At 42.0% G+C, this 22,034-nt stretch overlaps 3 protein-coding genes across 5 annotated transcripts in view; 2 read left to right on the forward strand and 1 right to left on the reverse strand.

Moving 5' to 3' along the window:
- erbin (erbb2 interacting protein) overlaps positions 1-10,150 on the forward strand; it is a 144,345-nt gene extending 134,195 nt beyond the window's left edge. For both annotated transcript variants that reach the window (XM_060909099.1, XM_060909100.1), the window contains 4 exons: positions 1,128-1,307; positions 6,910-7,002; positions 7,686-7,760; positions 7,875-10,150. In XM_060909099.1, the coding sequence (XP_060765082.1) occupies positions 1,128-1,307; positions 6,910-7,002; positions 7,686-7,760; positions 7,875-7,982 (456 nt within the window). In that variant the 3' untranslated portion in view covers positions 7,983-10,150. The remainder of the gene's footprint in view (positions 1-1,127; positions 1,308-6,909; positions 7,003-7,685; positions 7,761-7,874) is intronic.
- Positions 10,151-14,913: 4,763 nt separating this feature from the next.
- On the forward strand, positions 14,914-20,482 carry zfand5b (zinc finger, AN1-type domain 5b). Its single transcript, XM_060909115.1, has 5 exons — positions 14,914-15,049; positions 17,811-17,975; positions 18,139-18,339; positions 19,217-19,348; positions 19,434-20,482. Exons 2-5 carry the CDS (start codon positions 17,819-17,821, stop codon positions 19,580-19,582), a joined length of 639 nt encoding a protein of 212 aa, XP_060765098.1. The 5' UTR covers positions 14,914-15,049; positions 17,811-17,818; the 3' UTR covers positions 19,583-20,482.
- Positions 20,483-20,673: 191 nt separating this feature from the next.
- Positions 20,674-22,034, reverse strand: part of smc5 (structural maintenance of chromosomes 5) — an 87,937-nt gene continuing 86,576 nt past the window's right edge. For both annotated transcript variants that reach the window (XM_060909113.1, XM_060909114.1), the window contains exon 24: positions 20,674-20,932. In XM_060909113.1, coding sequence (XP_060765096.1) covers positions 20,801-20,932 — 132 coding nt within the window. In that variant the 3' untranslated portion in view covers positions 20,674-20,800. The remainder of the gene's footprint in view (positions 20,933-22,034) is intronic.

Below are 22,034 nucleotides of genomic sequence, written 5' to 3' on the forward strand. Positions count from 1 at the left end.
TACCACATGCTCTTCATGTTCCTAAAATGAAACTGTCGTGTGTGTGTGGGGGGGGGCAGTCGTCTGGAGCCGAGCATTAAGCAGCTGATCATCTTTTAAAGCTGTGACATCACAAAAACAGGTTGCGTCTCATCGGTGTGTCCGTGACTCGTGCGGGTTTGTTTAAATCGGCATGTGCAGAACTGTAAAAACAAAGGACTCAACTGTCAGGATGTTAAAAAATAAAAATGAAACAGGACAGTTGGAGTGTGTAATTAATAACAAAGGAATAAACAGTGATGAACTAATAGTAATGTTCGCTTTGTTTGGAATGGAGGAGTGATTGCATGGTTTGAAGCAGAATCAGGAGTGTACACGTGACAGTCTAAGAGTAAAAGCTGAATGTGTTGTCTCTGAGCTCCGAGTCAATGTGATGCAGCAGTGGTTTAAAGAGTGAGACAACTGTCTGTTCTGCACAGTCTTTTACAAATAGAACAAAGCTATCATCGCTTTGTTAAAGCAGTTGGTGTGAGTAGCTTTAGCTCATCACAGTCGAGCCTGACAACTCAAACAGCTACAGAGTGGATGAGGAAAGTTGATTTTAACTGAATTGGCTGATATCTCAAGAGAAGTGCATTCAAACATACAACTAATGTTGTTAATAAGTACAGTATACAGTGCATGTTTTTCAGCTTTGAAGTAATGACCTGGGTTTTTTTTTCTTTTGTTTAACCCCTTCAGCATAGCACAGGTCACATGATTCACAGCTGCTTCTTCACCAAAATGGATTTAATGAAAAGAACATTTGCTGATTGGTTCACTGAGACTGCAGGAAAATATAAATACAAATGGAAAAGTTCTAATAACCCATCTATAATTCTAACCCTATCCAAAAAAAAAAGAAATACAGGTTTCTTATTCTCATGTGCTGAATGATGATAAATGTATTGTTAGGAATAAAAAAAAACAGTTTGAGGTTTTACTCAGTGACGAGCTGAAATGGTGTTTTCAGTCCTAAAGAAACCTCATCAAACCAGAAGCACACGTTTTAGACAATTCAGGCTTGACAAACAGATTAATGTGTGTAAAACATTGTGTGTGTGTGTGTGTGTGTGTGTGTGTGTGTGTGTGTGTGTGTGTGTGTGTAGGTGCCTTTGATGAATGGTCAGATGTGTGCTCCTCCTCCACTCCGCTCACAGATGAACTGTGCTCAGGCCCCGATGGCTCGTCATCCCTCCAGAGAGCAGCTCATCGACTACCTGATGCTCAAAGTGTCCCAGCAGCCCCCGTGTCCCCCACGTCACCCCCATGACACCCTGCCGCATGAGGTACCACACAGAACTGGAACTGACATGAGCAGTATGATAGATACAAGATAAAGATGTGGCTCTGTGTCTGAGTGTGTCAGAGGGTGTGTGTGTGTGTGTAGGAGGGGCAGCATTCTTCTTGCTCCTGTCAATCAGAGGAGCATGAGCCCATCACAGAGTGTCCAGCGTCTCCTCCTGTGACGCTGCATAGGCACAGGCAGGGCCGTAACTACCATTGAGGACACCGAGCTCATGTCCTCGGCATTTTTTTCCCACGGTATTTTTTTTTTCACTCAGAAATGTGAAATTAATATATGATGAAAATCGTTCTGACTTTGATCGGTGGAAAATTCTAAATTCAGCTTGCATCCCCCTGTTCTCATTTGTTTGTCTAAAAATAAAGTCCACATAATCATTTTTAAACGAAGCTGAAATATCCGACATTGGAAACATTTCATATCCGGCAGCCTTGCGATAGTCAGCTCAGCACCGCGGGATACACAAGAGCTGAGAAGTGTTCTCATCAAGGTCCGACTCCGCAGCCAGGCAGTTTGTCAATTAGTCGTGGAATCTGAAAATTGACATAAGATGAAGAATTCTACTACACTAAAACAAACCAAACTCAGCTCTGGAAAGTCAGCAAGTGAGAGAAAAAGAAAGAGGGAAGAAGGGGAGTTCATTTTGCCAGTCACTGACAGTTATGTGCCGGAATGCTTATGATCATTAACAGTGCAATTTTAATTAGCATTTCAAGCAGCAACAGTGGAAGCCACTTAGCTAGATAGGATTTTCGTTTTCCAGGCGGCACAAACTCTTTTATTCTCTCTCTCGATGTGATTTGGTGCGTTTCAGATCAGAAAAGGCTGGACAGTCGTGACCTGTTGTTTATGAAGTTATTGGTGCTGACGAGACTTGAGCTATTTTGCTAACTTACCAGACTATAGGCTAACGTGAACACAAGACACTATTGTTTTGATCATTGGTTGTATTTTCGAACGGAAATGAAAACGGGTAGCAAACTTATGTTCACATTTTATTTACAACATGATGTACCGCCTCTGACTGCTTTCTGTCAATCATGAAGAGCCCAGCCGCGTTCACAGCTCCTCCTCCAATCAGCAGCTGGAGATGAGCCTCCTCTCGGGAAGTCTTGTCCCGCCCCTCTTATTAACTCCCATCTCCAGTGAGGCTCAGTCTCCGAATGGAGCGTTTTAGTCGGTTTTGTCCAATAACCGTCTAGTATTTTGCTATTGAAAAGGGCAGATATTTTTTAAAAAGCAATTGAAGTCTATTCAGGCTCGGCTAGATTGCGTTGTCACTCTCACTCACTCACTCACTCACTCATTCTCTCTCACTCACTCACTCACTCACCCACACACAAAATACTTTTGTGATCATGCAGTTTTGAAATTGTTAAAATAAACATGTTCACCTACATGTTCATCTTGTTGGGCTTGTGATTTTGACTCGTTTCCAAAATGTATGAAAAGTCACCATATTAGGACATTTTTTTTTTGGCAAATAAGATGTATCGCAATGTTTGACCTCGGTATTTGAAAAATCCTGGTTACGGCCCTGGGCACAGGTCTGATCCAGTAAAGGCATATCCAGGGAAGAAAACATGATGTGATGGATATAGAGATGTTGTGATGTTGCAGCTCTCCTCACCACAAACACACAAAGTTTTAAAATGATGAGCACACACACACACACACACACACACTGAGGGACAGTGCAGAAGTTTTCACACCTGTTGGGACAAAATGAAAAACATTAGTAACTTATAGACCTTTAGTGTGCTTGGGTTTTACAGAAGTAGCAAAAATCTTCATGTGATGGTAAATTGTGTATGTTAAGATATGAACAGCTGAAAAATTCAAATGATAACAGTTAAGTTTGTACAACCCCCCCCCCCCCCCCCCCCCCCACACACACACACACACTCCAATGTGTGATGGTGAAGCTGGTGTGTGTGAGAGAGAGAGAGAGAGAGATGGTGAAGCTGGTGTGTGTGTGTGTGTGTGTGTGTGAGAGAGAGAGAGAGAGAGAGAGAGAGAGAGATGGTGAAGCTGGTGTGTGTGTGTGTGTGTGTGTGAGAGAGAGAGAGAGAGAGATGGTGAAGCTGGTGTGTGTGTGTGTGTGTGTGTGTGTGTGTGTGTGTGTGTGTGTGTGAGAGAGAGAGAGAGATGGTGAAGCTGGTGTCAAGTCAAGTTTGTTTGTATCGCGCTTTTAACAATAGACATTTTCCCAAAGCAGCTTTACAGAATCTGAATGAGCCAAGACATGAGCTAATTTTATCCCTAATCTATCCCCAATGAGCAAGCCCATGGCAATGGTGGCAAGGAAAAACTCCCTCAGACAACAGGGAGGAACCCATCCTCACCTGGGCAACAACAGACAGCATGACTATAACATTAACAGTTTTAACATGAAGTCAGTTTCGTTGATGTTATAAACTCTTCATTGATGGAAACTTGAGTACAAAACTGTTCATGACAACTGCAGTCCTAAAGTTAGCAAGTCAACTGTAGTCCTCAGCCATAAAAGCATTACTGTAAGAGTCCAAAGCGTCTTCCAAGTGTGACTTTCAACTGTCCTCATGGGGCCGTCCTCCACAGGAGCGATGCGATGAGACTCCAACCAGACACAGGGCACCAGGATGGATCAGGCAGGTCTGAGGAGCAGAAGAGGGTCAGCACCTCGATCCCAGGACCGACATGTAACTCAGAGGGACAGATTTGGGGGGGAGAGAAAACACAGGTTGTTAGGTATGCCCAATGTCACCTGAATAAGTAGGAACAGTATACATATTGCACTGAGTACAAGCAGGGACTCCGGCAACTAACTATGACAGCATAACTAAAAGGGGAGAGCCAGAAGGTAACACAGGCATGAGGGAGCCCCGGGACATAAAGCAGCAGCCACTACACCGTCAACAAACTCGAGTGAGCAAGCGAGTGGGGGACTGACAGCATCCATACATCCCAGTTTACCAAAACACTCTGTCTGAGGATCCTCCAGATCTACACCTTTACCTCATAAACACCATTAACACAAGGCTTGACTAAACAGATCTGTTTTCAGCCGAGACTTAAACACTGAGACTGTGTCTGATTCCCGAACACTACTTGGAAGGCTGTTCCATAACTGTGGGGCTTTGTAAGAAAAGGCTCCGCCCCCTGATGTAGCCTTCACTATACGAGGTACCAGCAGATAGCCTGCACCTTTTGATCTAAGTAGGCGTTGCGGGTCATAGAGGAGCAGAAGTTCACTCAGGTACTGTGGTGCGAGACCATTTAGTGCTTTAAAGGTCAATAGTAGTATTTTATAATCAATACGAAATTTGATTGGGACCCAATGCAGTGCGGATAAGACAGGGGTGATGGGGTCATATTTTCTAGTTCTAGTAAGGACTCTTGCTGCGGCATTTTGAACTAACTGGAGCTTGTTTATGCACTTATTGGAACATCCAGACAGTAAGGCATTACAATAATCCAACCTGGAGGTAACGAAAGCATGGACTAGTTTTTCCGCGTCATGTAGTGACATTAAATTTCTTATCTTAGCAATATTTCTGAGATGAAAGAAAGCTGTCCGGGTAATGTTATCGATGTGCATTTCAAATGAAAGACTGGGGTCAATAATCACTCCGAGGTCTTTTACTGCTGCACGTGAAGAAACAGAAAGGCCATCCAGAGTTACTGTGGAATCAGAAAACTTACTTCTAGCTGTATGTGGTCCTAGCACAAGTACTTCAGTCTTGTCAGAGTTAAGCAGAAGGAAGTTAATAAGCATCCAGTGTCTAATGTCCTTCACACATTCCTCAATTCTATTAAGCTGGTGTCTCTCATCAGGTTTTGCAGAAACATACAACTGTGTGTCATCAGCATAACAGTGGAAACTAATACAATGTTTACGAATAATATCACCCAGAGGGAACATGTATAACGAAAAAAGCAGTGGACCCAAGACAGGACCTTGTGGAACACCAAACTTTACCTCAGTATGTCTAGAAATATCACCATTTACATCAACATACTGATAGCGATCAGTTAAATAAGAGCTGAGCCAGGAGAGGGCCGTTCCCTTAACTCCCACAACATTTTCTAGTCTATCCAGAAGAATGGAATGATCAATGGTATCAAATGCTGCACTAAGGTCAAGCAACACAAGCAGCGAGACACAGCCCTGATCAGACACCAACAGTAGGTCGTTTACTACTTTAACCAGTGCTGTCTCTGTGCTATGATGGGGTCTAAATCCTGACTGATACATTTCATGGATGTTATTCCTATGTAAATATGAGCATAACTGCTGTGCCACAGCTTTTTCAAGGATCTTGGAGATAAAGGGGAGGTTTGATATTGGCCGATAATTGGACAGTTGACAGGGATCAAGGTCAGGTTTTTTAATCAGGGGTTTGATAACTGCTAGTTTAAAGGATTTGGGTACATAGCCAATCATAAGAGAAGAATTTATTATTTTTAGAAGCGGTTCAATTACTCCAGGCATTATCTGTTTGAATAGACGTGTCGGTAAGGGATCTAGTACGCAAGTTGAGGCTTTTGATGTAGAGATTAATGAAAGTAATTCAGTTTCTCTAAGGGGAGTAAAACATTCTAACTGATGATCTGATACAGTTATATTGTTAACTACAGGGTCACTTACATTGTCTGACCTTAAATTAGTAGTTTGAATTTTTTGTCGGATATTCTCAATTTTATCATTAAAAAAATTCATGAAGTCGTTGCTACTCCATACTGCAGGTGTGCATGTGTCTATAGTGGACTTATTCCTGGTTAATTTTGCTACAGTATTAAATAGGAATCTAGGATTATTTTTGTTATCTTCTATTAGGGAGGAGAGATATGTTGATCTCGCAGCACTAAGAGCTTTTCTATACTTCAGGAAGCTCTCCTTCCACGCTAATTTGAACGCTACCAATTTTGTTTGACGCCATTTACGTTCCAATTTTCGAGTGGTCTGTTTTGTAAAGTGCGAGTGTCATCATTATACCAGGGTGCTAATTTTTTGTCTCTGACCATTTTCCTTTTAAGAGGAGCTACATTATCTAAAGTATGGCGGAATGTTGACTCTAAGCATTCAGTTGCCTGATCGAGTTCTGCAGGGGCTGACAGTGACCCAATCAAAGTTGACAGCTCTGGGAGATCATTTATAAAGCTCTGTGCAGTAGTTGATGTGAATGTACGTTTAATACAGTAGTGTGGTGAGGTGCATATATTATTACTCAGACATAGTTTGAATGAGATGAGACAATGATCTGAGAACTTCAGACTGTGGAAGTGTGACTATATTGTCTACGTTTAACCCGAATGTTAGTATTAGATCGTGGGTGTGGCCACCATTATGGGTCGGTCCTATGACATTCTGATTAATCCCTACTGAATCTAAGATGGACACAAACACTGTTTTCAGAGGATCTTCAGGGTTATCGAAGTGTATGAGAGAGAGAGGTAGTGAAGCTGATGTGTGTGTGTGAGAGAGAGATGGTGAAGCTGGTGTGTGTGTGTGTGTGTGTGTGTGTGTGTGTGTGTGTGTGTGTGTGTGTGTGTGTGAGAGGGAGATGGTGAAGCTGATGTGTGTCTGTCCTGGTGTTGTTCAGATGCATGTGAAGATTGAGAAGAACCCTGAGCTGGGCTTCAGTATATCAGGAGGAGTGGGAGGACGAGGGAACCCGTTCCGCCCTGATGATAACGTACGTCTCTCATGTCTTTGTTTAACAGGAAGCTTAGTTACAGTCAGCTACAGAAATATTGGCACCTTTAAAATGAATGGGAAAGACTGTTTGTATCAAACCTGAAATAGAAGCAACCTGATTTTCCTCCAACAAAAACAATGCTCATACAAATACAATTTTAAAACAATCGTTTTTTTCCAAAAGCAAAATTATTGGTACCCCTTTAACATCTTTCAAATCAAGGCATGCATGTTGTTGTATCCCAAACCTTGTTACCTCTGCCAGGAGGGTAAGCTGTCAGTGAATCTGTAAACATGATGATGATTCTTCAAAATCAGCACAGAAAAGGTCACATGACACAGAATCAGTGTTTTGCACCCCTGTGTCCCGACTGAAACTCTGGTGTGTGTTAAAGACGAAGTTCACATACACACACCTGGGAGTGTGAAGATGTGCACTCTTGATGCATTCCTTCATGCCCAGGTATTTCCAACCTTGTTGGAAGAAGGGGTGCCAATAATTTAAAGGTTTGTGTTTTGCAGAGAAATTGTATTGCTAAAAGAAAATGTATCATGTTACAACATTTAGATGAAAATGTTTCTTACTATAATTAATTTTTATTAATTTTATTTCTTCTGTTTTGGTCCTGATTCACTCAGACCTCGCTGATGATTAATGATTAAAACTGTTTGCTTTAAAAGGGGATATTTGTGACAAGAGTTCAGCCTGACGGACCTGCTTCTAAACTCCTCCAACCAGGAGACAAGATCATCCAGGTACCTCCTCCTCTTTATACCTCCTCATGTTTACCTCTTCCTGCCATCTCCTTTAATTTTCTCTGCTCTTTGAGTATAAAGGCCATCAGCTCACGGGTCTCGTCTCTGTCACAGGTGAATGGATACAACTTTGTTAACATCGATCACGGGAACGCCGTGTCCCTCCTGAAGAACTTCCCCAGCACAGTGGACCTGGTCATCATCAGAGACATGGCAGCGTAGAAACTCCACAGAACCCAGGATGTCTGAATGTTCGTTTTTATTTTTGTACACGGAGGAGGAGGAGGAGTCATGTACAGCTGAACTGTTTTTAATGGAAGGATGTGAGCATTGTAATGAAACGAGGCAAAACCACTGCGGGGTGTGGGCGGAGTCTCTGCAACAGCCTTCACTGTGGGAGAAACAATACGCACAACTAAACTGTGCTTTTTGTACAATTTTTTTTAATAATTCACCGTAGAGTACAGTACAGAGATGTCCAGCAGGGGGCAGGGCTCTCTGTCTGCTGACATCAGCATGCCTGTATTTTTAGTTTTATTTTTAAATCGCATTTCAATTTCTTCGTATTTTTTCTTATTTAAGACAGTTCTCGGACCTGTGGAGCTGTTGATGTGGAGGTCAGTGTGCTTTACAGAAAATCTGACCGCATCCACATGTCTTCAACCAGAGTGTTCCGTCACGTCTCTAAGTCTGTCCCTTAACTCCTTTAGAACCCAGCTGTTCTGTAAAGAACCTGTGTGTGAGATGTGGTGAAGAGGAACCGAGGAGAAGTTATAGAGGACAGAAGTGTGCGAATATGCACATGGACATGACACAGTGCATGCTGGGAAAATCTGATGTCAGATATTTTATGGACCTCACACCTAAAGGGCTTCCTGTGGAGATGAGTGATTTTCCTCGTCTCACATCAGACCACACCCACCACACTGACCACACCCACCACACTGACATTTTTACTTCACTCTGAGCTCGACTCACTGATCTGAGCTCGCTCTCTCACACACACACACATCTTTATGTTTAAACAGTTTCAGTGTTGAATCACTTGTTTGCATTTGGGTCTTGGAACACAGACAGACGAATGAGAAGGACGTGTGAAGTGCCAATTAACCCTGACGGGTCGGAGTTAGGGTGAAAGGTCGTGACCTTTTCGATTCTGAGCAATACTCACTGATCCACACAGATGAGAGAGCAATAGCAAGACTTCACTTTCAGAAAGCTGATTTGTCAGAACAATTTAAACAAAAAAAAAAAACACGTGCAAGTGGAACTCTTTTAGTACTGCATTTTTTTGTGATAGCATTTTATATTGTAAATCTTTTAGACGACATAGGAAACAGCATTTTTGAATATTTTGCAAAGCTGTTCTTAATGCTGTGTTTGGTTTAATCCTGAAACGAATCCTGATCTCAGCTTATACAAGACAAAAAGAGAAAGCCTGAGTGAGTCCATCGCCGTTTCAGTGAGTACAGCACCGAGCTGCTGATTAACCTCTCAAACTCCAGCAGTCAAGCTGAAAGTCTTAGAGACATTTTGTTTTTTCGTGCACAGCTCTGTATGTACACAAAAAGTGAATGTTGTACTGTGTGAAATTCCTGCATGAAATCACTCCCTTGCTGATTTTTATTCTGGATGTAAATCATCGTGGTTCTGAAGCTCTACATGAATGAATTTAAGGCCAAATTTACTTCATCAGTGTGTGCATTAAAATACAGACTTAAACACTGATGCTTGTCGTATCTGTAGTGAAGCCAATTTAATGCATTTGGTTTTCTGATTTTAATTTAGACTGGCAGGACAGCACGTCATTGACGACCCGACGCAGTAATTCGGTAAACAGAGTCCATAGCAGCGTTGCTGTTCTCCTCCTCCTCCGTCTGCTGGAGGAGTGAATAATTATGTCCTGTTGTACTTTATAAGCGCTGTGGTTTTTCCTCATGAACGACTTCAATAAAGGCCCCGCAATCATCATGTTTTATCGCCACCAGTGAAATCTTCAAAAATAATCATGACCATCTGGAAATCAAATTAAAATCTGATTATTTTTGTTGCATAAAAATAACAACTGGTCTTTATGGACTGTCCCGTGTTCATCTATTTATTTAGCGCTTTAGACTTTTTCTTTTAACGTTTATTGATGACTAATGAAACTGTAAATATTTCTGAGTTTACTCACGGCATTACTGACCTTTTAGTTTATAAAGACCAGCAATAAATCCCATCACAGCAGCGGTTTTTAAATGGATAGCGAATTTAAAGGTTTCTCTGGAAGCAGCTACGTGAAGCTGATCGCTATGCATTTATTCTACATTCCAGATTTTGTACATAATTTTAGGTTTCATGTTATCCTGTGGAAACAAAAAATAAATAAACAAATGGTCTTTTAGAAATTGTGTGTGTTTTGGTGTGGAACTGCACTACACTAGTGCATCTCAAAAAATTAGAATACCATGAAAAAGTTCCTTTTTTTCATAATTTAATTCAAAAAGGTAAACTTTAATATATTCTATATTCATTACATGTAAAGTGAAATATTTAAAGCCTTGTTTGTTTTAATTTTGATGATTATGGCTTATAGCTCATGAAAATCAGAAATCCAGTATCTCAAATTATTAGAATATTCCCTAAGATCAATTAAAAAAAGGATTTACAATACAGAAATGTCCAACTTCTGAAAAGTAGATTCATTTATACACTCAATACTTGGTTGGGGCTCCTTTACCATGAATTACTGCATCAATGCGGTGTGGCATGGAGGTGATCAGTCTGTGGCACTGCTGAGGTGTTACTGAAGCCCAGGTTGCTTTGATAGTGGCCTTCAGCGTATCTGTATTTTTGGGTCGGGTGTTTCTCATCTTCCTCTTGACAATACCCCATAGATTCTCTATGGGGTTCAGGTCAGGCAAGTTGGCTGGCCAATCAAACACAGTAATATCATGGTCAGCAAACCATTTGGTAGTAGTTTTGGCACTGTGGGTAGGTGCCAAGTCCTGCTGGAAAAGGAAATCAGCATCTCCAAAAAGCTCGTCAGCAGATGGAAGCATGAAGTGCTCTAAAATCTCCTGGTAGATGGCTGTGTTGACTTTGGACTTGATAAAATACAGTGGACCAACACCAGCAGATGACATGGCAACCCAAATCATCACAGACTGTGGAAACTTCACACTGGGCTTCAAACACCTTGGATTCTGTGCCTCTCCACTCTTCCTCCAGACTCTAGAACTGTGATTTCCAAATTAAATGCAAAATGTACTTTCATCTGAAAAGAGGACTTTGGACCACTGAGCAACAGTCCATTTCTTTCTCTCCTTAGCCCAGATAAGACACTTCTGACATTGTCTCTGGCTCAGGAGTAGCTTGATATTAGGAATGCGAAAGTTGTATCCCCTTTCTTGAAGATGTCTGTTCGTGATGGGTCTTGATACACTGACACCAGCCTCAGTCCACTGCTTGTGAAGCTCTCCCAAGTTCTTGAATCAACTTTTCTTGACAATCCTCTCAAGACTGCGGCCATCCCTGTCGCTTGTGCACCTTTTCCAGCCACCCTTTTCAGCAATGACCTTTTGTGGCTTACCCTCCTTGTGGAGGGCATCAGTGATCATCTTCTGGACAACAGTCAAGTCAGCAGTCTTCCCCATGATTGTGGTTGTGTGTACTGAACTAGACCGAGAGATACACTGTGTTCATACTGTTTTACTCAAACTCGAAATGAAATATTCTAATATTTTGAGATGGTTTTTTTTGTGTTTTTGTACTGTATGCCATACTGATTAAAATAGAAAAATGCTTGAAACAGTTTGTGTGATGAGTATAATATATAACATTTTCACTTTCTTAAATAACTGATGGAAAATATTGAACTTTTTCACAATATTCTAATTTTTTGAGATGCACTAGTATGTGTGAAATATTAACACTGATGATTCTGATTTAAATGGTTGTCTAATATTTTAGGATTTTTTTTTTCTAAATTCAGATTTTTCCAGACCTTTTCAGTACTTTTGTATTTAAAATTATGAGCCGGGGCTACGTTTGACCCTATTGTGATGTCACAGTTGTGTATCTTTACACAAACCTTTCCCAGGTCTGGGTTGGACATTGTCTTTCCTGTAATATCAGAACCAGCAGGTAAAACTGCACCAGGCTGCGTAACCGGCGTCACTGAGCACTACAGCTGAACATGGATTCAGTCCAATGTGTTCTAAAAGTGAACATTTTCCAAGATGAAGCCCTTTATGATCAGGAAGCGCTGTCACTTCCTCATGAGGCCAGAGGTCTGAGGCTCCCTCAGTAGCAGGTTGATCAGCGAGCTTTAACAGAAGCCAGAACTTCACCATCGACTAAGAACAGGGAGTGAAGGTACAGGTAGGCAGACAGGAAGAAAAAAGAACGATGTTTCTGTTTATCAGAAGAGCTGAGGTCAGTTTCAGGATTAATAAGTGATCCTGCGCTACAGGATGCTGTGATGTGAAGAAGTGTTGAGCTTTACACCTTATTTGTGTGTTGTGGCTTCAGTAAACTACAGTTCTGATGTTACGGGTTAGATAGAAGAGCAATGTCAGTAAATTATTTCCTTTATTATTAAAAGTAATACAACCAAATTATTCTGAACGCTGTTTAAAACTGGGGGTACTGGGATGCTTTTCTGCTCACCATGGGTGTACAGAGTGGTTCTTTGAGTTATTGTAGCCTTTATGACTGTAGATCAGCTGTAGAAGTAAAACCCATGATTCTGTTTATCAGATCAGGAACTGAACTGGAGCTCAACCATCCCGCTCGAACAGCATACCTCTCTCTCTCTCTCTCTCTCACACCCCGGACTGAGTGAGGGATGATTAAAGCCGAGAGATTTCTGCTCATCACTGTTGACTCACTCCTATTGTTCTTATTCAGGTCACATGGATGAGATTTCAGATGTAAGGAGTATCGAGTTTCTTCATCAACCTAACAGACAGGAAACGGATTTAAACTCTTAATTATTTAACCCGGGGTTTAAACACAGCTACAGTCAGGTCTGATTTAATTATTAGTGACTTTTAATCTTTATTTGAACTGTTTGACTCGAATGATCTGCAGTGCTCTGCTTTGTTGCCTGTCCACAGCTTTCAGTGGTCGTCCAGGGGCTCCAGGGTGTTTAGGGTCGCAGCCCCCAAGCTATGGGATTCTCTCCGTCAGTGTCCTCGGGTTTGTACATCTCCCCAAACTCACCTCTCTCTCTCTCTCTCTCTCTCTCCTCCTCTTATTCCCTCTCCTGATCACTGAATGTTTCTGTGTGTCAGTGCAGTGACGTCACTCTGTGTCGGTGAAAAGCGCGATATTGGAGTCACGCCCCGACCCTCAGGGAGCTCGCGCGCTCACATTATTCACCGCCGCCCAGTCACGTGTCTTGATTCGAGTCCGCGCGCGAGGCCTGCTGGCAGTGCGAGTCACAGCTGCTTATAAAACCGGAAGTGACGCTAGGGACAAAAGCCATGCGTGCGTCATAAGCTTGTAGTTTCATACTCGCCGGAAGTGACGTATAGTGCAGTTTTACCGTAAGATCTGCTCTAAGACTGAAATAAAGGAAACAGGCAGAAGTAAAATTGACCTGATATCTATAACTAAACACATCACATCAAATACACTCTTTAGAACATTTAAAACCCTTCAGGGTTCTTCAGCTGTTCCTCTGAGGGAACCATTAAGGTCTCTAGAGTAAAACCCTACAACAAAAATAACGTGTTTCCGAGGACTAAGAACCCTGAATTATCCAGTGAACACCAGAAGAACCACTGAAAAACCTTTTTTCTAAAATTGTACCAAATACCAAGAAGCTGAACGTTACACATTCTATATATTAATAAAAGGGGTTCTTTGTTAAAGAATAAAGGGTTCATTGTATAATTGTAGGCAGCACGGTGGTGTAGTGGTTATCACTGTCACCTCACAGCAAGAAGGTCCGGGTTCGAGCCCCGTGGCCGGCGAGGGCCTTTCTGTGCGGAGTTTGCATGTTCTCCCCGTGTCCGCGTGGGTTTCCTCCGGGTGCTCCGGTTTCCCCCACAGTCCAAAGACATGCAGGTTAGGTTAACTGGTGACTCTAAATTGACCGTAGGTGTGAATGTGAGTGTGAATGGTTGTCTGTGTCTATGTGTCAGCCCTGTGATGACCTGGCGACTTGTCCAGGGTGAACCCCGCCTTTCGCCCGTAGTCAGCTGGGATAGGATCCAGCTCGCCTGCGACCCTGTAGAACAGGATAAAGCGGCTACAGATAATGAGATGAGATGAGATGAGATTTTGGTTGATGTGGTGCTTCTAGAGCACAGACATTTACTTTTGATTCATGTATGTTAGGTGTTGTTTGAAAGAGGAATATTTTTAATATATCGAGTTGAATCTATTTTGGTCCTTTTATAGGTCACATATGACTGCGCGTGCACAGTGTACAGGGCCTCCAGAAATTCCTGGAACCCTCTGAGAACTCAGATGATCCGCTGCTGACATGTGAGAGTACACGGGGTCCACTGCGCGCGCGCACAACACAACACACGGCCGCATTGTGCAACCTGTTGTTGTTGAGATGTAGTGAGATGTTGTTGTGAGATGTTGTTGTGAGATGTAGTGAGATGTTGTTGTGAGATGTAGTGAGATGTTGTTGTGAGATGTTGTTGTGAGATGTAGTGAGATGTAGTTGTGAGATGTTGTGATGAGATCAGAGTAATTTTTTTTCCCTTCCGTATCGCTGGAGAGACACCGACTACCCGAACCAAATTCCTTGTGCGTGTGTGTCAACAGATTCGGCCAGTAAACCTGGTTCTGGTTTTAATTCTGAACCCTTGGCGTGGCTCCAGAACCGCGCGGTGATGTGGGTCACGCTGTGGAGCAACTCTGCTGCTGTTCTGTACAGAAAAACTTGTTCGGTTTAGGTACCGCCCCCTCGACACAGCACAATTTGATTTATTTTATTTGGCAATAAAAATACATGCACATAAAATACATAAAACAGACATTGCCGAGGAGAGCACAATAAAGCATAAAACATATTTACATTGTGGGCCTCAGCATCATCCACCCAATCATCGCCCGGTCCTCAGCATCATCCACCCAATCATCGCCCAGTTTCTGTATGTGTCGTAACCACGCCCCGCCTTTTCACTAAAGAAAGCTACACACCGCTCGCGACGGGAAACAGTCCGGCTGCGCGCGGTGGAGACACACGGGCTCGCTGTAGAGCGCGCGCGAGTTTATTCATTTAATTAATAAAAGGAAACACACAACAGCTTTCTTCAATATTGACGCATTCCTCATTAAAGGTAAATCCGAGCTGTTTTTAAGAGTTTTATTAGTTAGTATGTAATTATGTATACACCTGAGAGATTCCTGTTAGCCGAGTTAGCTTTACCGTTAGCTACACTACATTTCGACACTTTGTCATTCCAATTTCAAATCGCTTCAAATAACGAGTTTGTTAAGGAAAAAATGTGAAGTTGAGTATTATTGAAACGATTTCCAGGGGGGGAAAACGTAGTTAAGTTAAAATTAGCCATGACTAGTTCCTCATTCGGGTAACCAAATATGGTAAAGCTAATCACACTAACGCTAACTAGCTGTTTAAAATTCTCTCTTAGTGGAATTTTTTTTTTGCTTCAGCTGCTGGTAAAAATATCACAACTTAATGTTAGTCATTTTACCCGTTTCAGGCGTTATTTAGGGAGAATTTTTACCTCTGGAGTAATGAAGGAAGCTAACGCTGCTAACCGCAGTCTTTTATAAAGGACCGCGGTCTCGCGCAGGCCCTAACGCTTACAAAGATTGTTTAATAATATATAAACTAAATATATTCGGGTTTTAATGTTGATATGCCAAGTTAATATTTAAGAGTTTATTTAAACAGCTTGAGCGTTAGCAGGTTTAGCGTCGAGCGTCGTTAATCATCTTTCCTGTGGTGATATTTTCCTCTAAACGCTCCGTCTTGTGTAAATTATTAATAATCTGGTTTTAGAAACTACACTAATCTACAGTTCTTGTTGCTGTTAGTTTATTCTTGTTTGAGTTTTTTGAGTGAGACTGAGACGTTTTCCACAAAACAGGAAGCGTCTGGAACAAAGGAAGGCACGCGCGGCTCCAGCGCGGCGCGTTTACACAATAAACTCCCACCGTTCCATTATTATTGACCCGCGGAGCTGCTGCCGCCCGCGCGCGCTGCTCAGCTCGGGGCTCTCCGGGCTGTGTGCTGGAGCGCGCGCGCTTAGCTGTTAGCTGTGATTAGCATGACTCAGTGGATTTAAAGAGGCTCGGGCCTGCGCGGGGTTGCCATGTTTAAATAAAATGCACCTCACGCGCACGAGGAGGTTTATAATAAACTCATTTTGTCCGAGTTTCAGATTCAATTACCTACAATCTGATAAAACAGGGGTTAATCCGGACAGCAATCTGGCAACCCGACTTGCACATCGTGTACAAAAAAATGAACAAAATAAATCACCAAACATCATACAGAATTACCTTATAGAGAAGACACATGCAGATGAGAGCAACTTAACATGACTATATTGAGGGTTTTTTTTTTTTACATATAAAAGCTAAAGTCTTTAAGCATAAGTCATTATAAATATTTACTCGTAAAAAAATCTTTATCTGCCCGGTGGTCCATTTGTGATGAAACTCTGGTCATTAAGGCGCTGACTGTAAACTGAGTTCCCCGAAACTGAACGAGTGAGTGTTTAATACACCTGTATTTGGAGTTATTGAGGTTGTTTAATGTTGTTTATATTGCTGTTAATGCAGTACAGTATTGTCCAGTTTCTTTTGTTAATTCAGTTGGCTGAATCCGTGCGTTTAAAGTCTGTTTACTGATGTGGCTTTAATGTCTCACACACTGAGGTTTATGTCGAAACAGTTTTGAGTTCATGATGTTTGTGCTCGAGGGTTCTGTTGGTGTGCTGTCAGATTACTCTACTGTAACTCACTCATCAGTGCCTTTTTGGGATTTATCCAAGTAAACGTCAGGGTTGTGTTAAATGAAGGAGACACATGCCCCTGATGTAATAAGTCAAGATGGGGCATCAGCCAGGATATAAATAGCTCCAGTCAGGACACATGCTGATGGTTAGAGAGGGGCGTGTCATGTTGCACCCTTGTGACAGGTGAAATCTGAGCTCTTCATGCTGGTGGGTGTTTGATTTGCTCGAGGTGGGTTTGTTTGGGGAAACCCCATTCTGTCTCCTTTGTGAAAATGATTGTGTAAATACAGTGGAGTTAAAATGGCTGCACTTCCTGTTTACTAATGCATTTCTTTCCACATACAAATCTATCACATCATACAGAAAATCTCATCTCTCTGAACACAATGCTGTTTTTTTTTTTTTTAAATATAATGAGGAAACTACCTGGTAACATCACTGCACCTTTACCTTCATTTAAATATGAATAATTGAGAACTACCCTAATGTATCAGCCTTGCTCTTGTTCAAGAACATTAGTCATGTTCACTTGCCTATCAAGCAAGTTCTGTGGATAAATGGTTATTGTTGGGCAGTTGGTCCAAAAGCTGTGCAAGTTGTACAGTGACATCACAAACTGTCATACAAAACTCCACCCCATCTTATACAGAATGTTTTTCTTCCCTGTGCAGGTTTTAGTCACATTAGTGGACAAATGAGCAATGTTAACCTGAGCTCTTCCATGCTGAGCTAGAACTGTTCTAGAGCCAGTTCCTGTTTTTGAACGAGTGGTGTAAATGCAGGGAATGTGTCTCGCTCTGCTTTGATTCTCAGATGTACAGAATGTTCCAGACTGTCTGGCCAACTGTTCTCGTGTCTTTGTTATACACATTATCCTGACAGTAGGAGATGCTGAAATGGGTTCTGATCTGTTCTTCTTAAACAGGTAGTGATGGACAGGTGGATTAGTGTGCGCATGTGTGGTTCAGTGCCAGGTTTGCTGTGAAACGCACCTCATGATGGGTTTTTAGTCTGGCCCTTTCAATGAATCTCCTGTTTGTCCTCAGCTGGATCAGTATGTTGAACACTCCTGTGTTCAGTTCTGATGTGCGTGTGTGTGTGGTGTTCTCAGACTGAGCCATGGCCCAGGAGACCAACCAGAGCCCCGTGCCCATGCTCTGCACCACTGGCTGTGGGTTCTATGGGAACCCCAGGACTAATGGCATGTGTTCAGTGTGTTATAAAGAACACCTCTCCAGACAGAACAGTGGTGGTGTGAGTCCTCTCAGCAACATGGGTGAGATCCTCATTCCTGTCATTTCATTCAGTTCACTGAGAAACTCCTGGATCTGTAACAGTGTTTGTTTCATCAGCCTCTCCCCCCTTCCTCAGGTGACTGTACAGGTAGCTTTCATGATTGATGCAGTGGCTTAACTGATGGGGATTTCGTTGCTTTTCAGGTTCTAGCAGTGTAACCAGTAGTCCCACATCGGAGGCGTCTGCGATCCATATCATTGAGGCCAGTTTAAACAATTCTGTGAGCGAAGCAGAGTCGCCCAGCGGGAGCGCTGCATCACTTCCTGTTACACAGCAGATGACTGAGATGAGCCTTTCTTGTGAAGAGGAAGTGGCAGTGCCTAAAGTAGAACTTCCTGAACCTGGTTAGTGTTCAAGACCAGTTGACAATGTTTTGAGAGTGAAAGGGATGGTTTCTCCAAAAAGGTGCCTGGTAACTTAAATTCTTAATGGGTGTGTAAGGATACACTGTGAAGTGATGCAACAAAAACTAGATGTGCATCATGGGAGTGTGAGATTCACACTGTACATCAACCTGCTGTTCATTTAAGTATCGAATGCAGTTGTGCTTTTGGCACTCCAAAGGTCCCAATCTGTCTGACCCATAAAGTATTGAGAGCTCGGAGTGATCGCTGTGGATCACAGCTCGCATGCTGTATTTGGTTATAATGCAGCTCTTCAGTAGCTTTCAAATGACACCAGCAGCATTGAAGCTCTAATTCTGGTGCCATTCCAGAGCTGGTTGTTTGAATCCATCAATGAGTTTCCCCTGGATCAGGGACTTGTTCAAACTTTCCAGAAAATAGTTTTATGATATTAGACCTCTGTTCATGGTGCTTTTTTCTGGTTTATTTTTATATAGATGAAGGTGCACATTGTTTATCATATAGAAATAAGTGAGTGGTCATTGATGCAAAATTTTGCTCAAAATATTGAGAATCAAAGCAAGTGTTGTGAATTGAATTGTGACCAGTGTAGTGTTTAAACCCAGAGTTCATAAAAACCCTAACCCAGTAGTTACTAAATACTAGTCCTTCTTGCCCCGCCCCCTTCAGAAAGATAAATGAGCTTTTCTATGGTGAGTGTTTTAAAGTTCAGTTTGTTCATGAGAGATTTGAGTGTGGGAATGACAGAACAGTAGTGGGTTTGATGTAAAGGTTTTTTTTTTTTTTTTAAGAAATACACCCTGTCCTCACCCTGCTTTGACATGATCATCATTTAATGTCTGCTTTGCTTCCTTAGTTGTAACTCAGCCCACAGCTGCTTCTTCCTCTTCGGTGAACACTGCTGTCAGTGCTGAGACCAAAACCCCTGATGCCCCCAAACCCAAGAAAAACAGATGCTTCATGTGCCGTAAGAAGGTTGGCCTTACAGGTGAGACGTGCCTCCACGTATCATAAATGCAGTTACACGTTTTAAAGGTGTGGTGGTGATTTAATGTTCCTGGTGTTGTGCTCAGGGTTTGACTGTCGCTGTGGAAACCTCTTCTGTGGACTTCACCGTTACTCAGACAAGCACAACTGCCCCTATGACTACAAAGCCGAGGCCGCGGCTAAGATCCGCAAAGAGAACCCTGTGGTGGTGGCTGACAAGATCCAGAGAATATAGATCACTGCTCTTCTCTTTGGCTTTGACCCTCATTTCCAGGAGAGATGTGATTGTTTTAAAAAAAAAAAAAAGGACTCGCACTTGACCTGCGATCTAAAGGACTATTTTTATTTTTAATGACCTTGATCTTGTTTTTCAGCTGATGCATGAGTGGAGGTGGTCTGGGTTTTTGTCTTTGGTGTATGATTGAGTTAGAAAGCAGGGGGTGGGGATTAAATCGCATCTCGGGGGTGGGGTGTTGTGTTAAAGGCAGTCTGTCTTGTGTCTTCGTGTGGAGGATGGACTGTGGGACTTCACACGACTGTTACGGCTCTGACTCGAGTGCATGGCTGGCTCATGTAGCACAACACAATGGACACCCTGACCTTTCTTCCTCCTCCTAGTTTAGAGTTCACTTCCCCTCATGGCATGACTCCCAAAACTCTAGCGGTAGCCTTCACAGCATTAGTGTGGTTTATTCACCCATGCCTTGGCCTGTCCTTCCCTTATTTATTATTTCCTTCCCCTTGATTAGTTTTAGTGAAGCACAGACAGATTTAAATGTGAGTTTTGTGTTCAGACCCTCACCGGGGTTGTAGTTGGAGGCAGGGTTAAAGGGTGATCTGCATGGCTAGTGAAATGACTACTAAAGTACATTAGGATTTTAACAGCTACATGCTCATAGGCCTTGGGTTTAAGTTGATAATTAATCTGTACTGAATGTTGCTTTGATTGTGAGAGACATGGTGCTGAGTCATGCAGTGTTCCCAGTGTGGTGTGAAGGGATGTGTGTGTATTGGCATTTGTTCTGCGGTTTGTACAAGTGAACCCCTTATATTTATTATGTATTGCGTATCTAATCTTGTTACCCAACATTACAAAACTATCATGTAAATAAAATTATGTACAGAGGTCTAAGAACTGTTGCAGTGAGTTTCAGCAAAACGTGCTCCAGTTTGGTAGCTGATCTGGTTCAGGGAATAATGCAGTTAAAGTGACCAGTTTAGTGTTAACATATATTTGATTTTTCTGAATATGTAACCTTTTTTTACTTGGATCATATCTGCAGACTGACACTGCGCTGAGGAAAGGTAAAGAACATTCTACATGCATTATTTCACCATCACAACTTTTATTCTTTAGGAACTGTTAAAAGTGTACAAAAGTCCATGTGTACAATGTAATTATATAAATGTGTTAGAGCAGGCACTGGGATGTATCGCATGTGTAAACAGACTGTTATTGGTTGCTCCGCTGTTTAACTCGTCTGATGAAGGCCTTCTCGTTCCACTTATTAGGCGGAAGCATGTGGGGGCCGTTATGGACGCAAAGAACAGTCATTTCGTCTGCGTATTTCAAATTCTGAAGGAGCTACACACATTATACACACAGTTGTTAGTGTTTCTCTCCCCCTCTCTTGCATGTAACAAAGTACAACACCAGCTCGTGTCTACACTATACTTCACAACATGCTAATGAAACTCAGTCTTATCTTCCCTAAACACAGTTAACAAATTCATTCTCTGTTCGTACTGGGCTTCTGACTAGAGGGTGCATTTAAGTTGTGTAATACTGCACTCAAACTACCCTTACTCCGTATATATTACTCAGCTCAGGACTGTTAGAATAAGTACACTGCTGTGATGGCCCTGCTACACCATGTGATCACCAGATTTTTTTTTTTTAAAGGCAGATTCTACCGTAACTGGATCCATAACCTCTTGTCCTTTTTTTCAGTGAGGTAATATTTTCAAGATTGAAAATATGGTCTTCTAAAACAGCACGTCATTTAAAAATACACTGAGTATATCAATAAAAGATTTTTAAAGAATAAAAAGTTATATTTCTTTGACACATGACAGACATAACTCCCATTTTAAAAATCACTTTCATTATCCCTGTTACTATCTTCAGTGAATTTCTGTCAGATGACCTGACGATAGACTCGGCCATTATGGATTTTTGGTAGTTATCGTGTGGAAGCAGGCTTTATAATTTTTGGGTTGAAATAGATTAACAGCGAAAAAACTATTTTGTTCATGAGAGAAGCCCATAGTTATTTTTAAAAAATGCTATCGTCAGGTGCATTAGACTGACGATAGCAAAATTCAAGCCCTCACCACGCCCACTGACGCAAAGAGGAAATTCTACTGCGCATGATTTTTGTGACAGCAGACATTTACTTCCGGGCAAGACTTGGAGTTCTGACAGCTAGATTTCATCAAATAAATCAAGGTATGATTTTCAGTCAGCTATCCTGACGATAGAAACATTGAGAATATATTTGTGCATTCATATTTTTCTGGAGGAAAACTATCGCAAGCTGAGATAAATCAGAGCCACTTGCGACCCTTTCAGCCGACAGGCCATTTCAATGTGTTATTTCCCCACGAAAGTGACACAGTCGTCACTGTTCTGACAATTATTGTTTATTTCAATATTTTATTTGGTTCTAGTGATGAGGTATTTAAAT

The sequence above is a fragment of the Neoarius graeffei genome, chromosome 25 (assembly GCF_027579695.1).
Source record: "Neoarius graeffei isolate fNeoGra1 chromosome 25, fNeoGra1.pri, whole genome shotgun sequence".
NCBI lineage: Eukaryota > Metazoa > Chordata > Actinopteri > Siluriformes > Ariidae > Neoarius > Neoarius graeffei.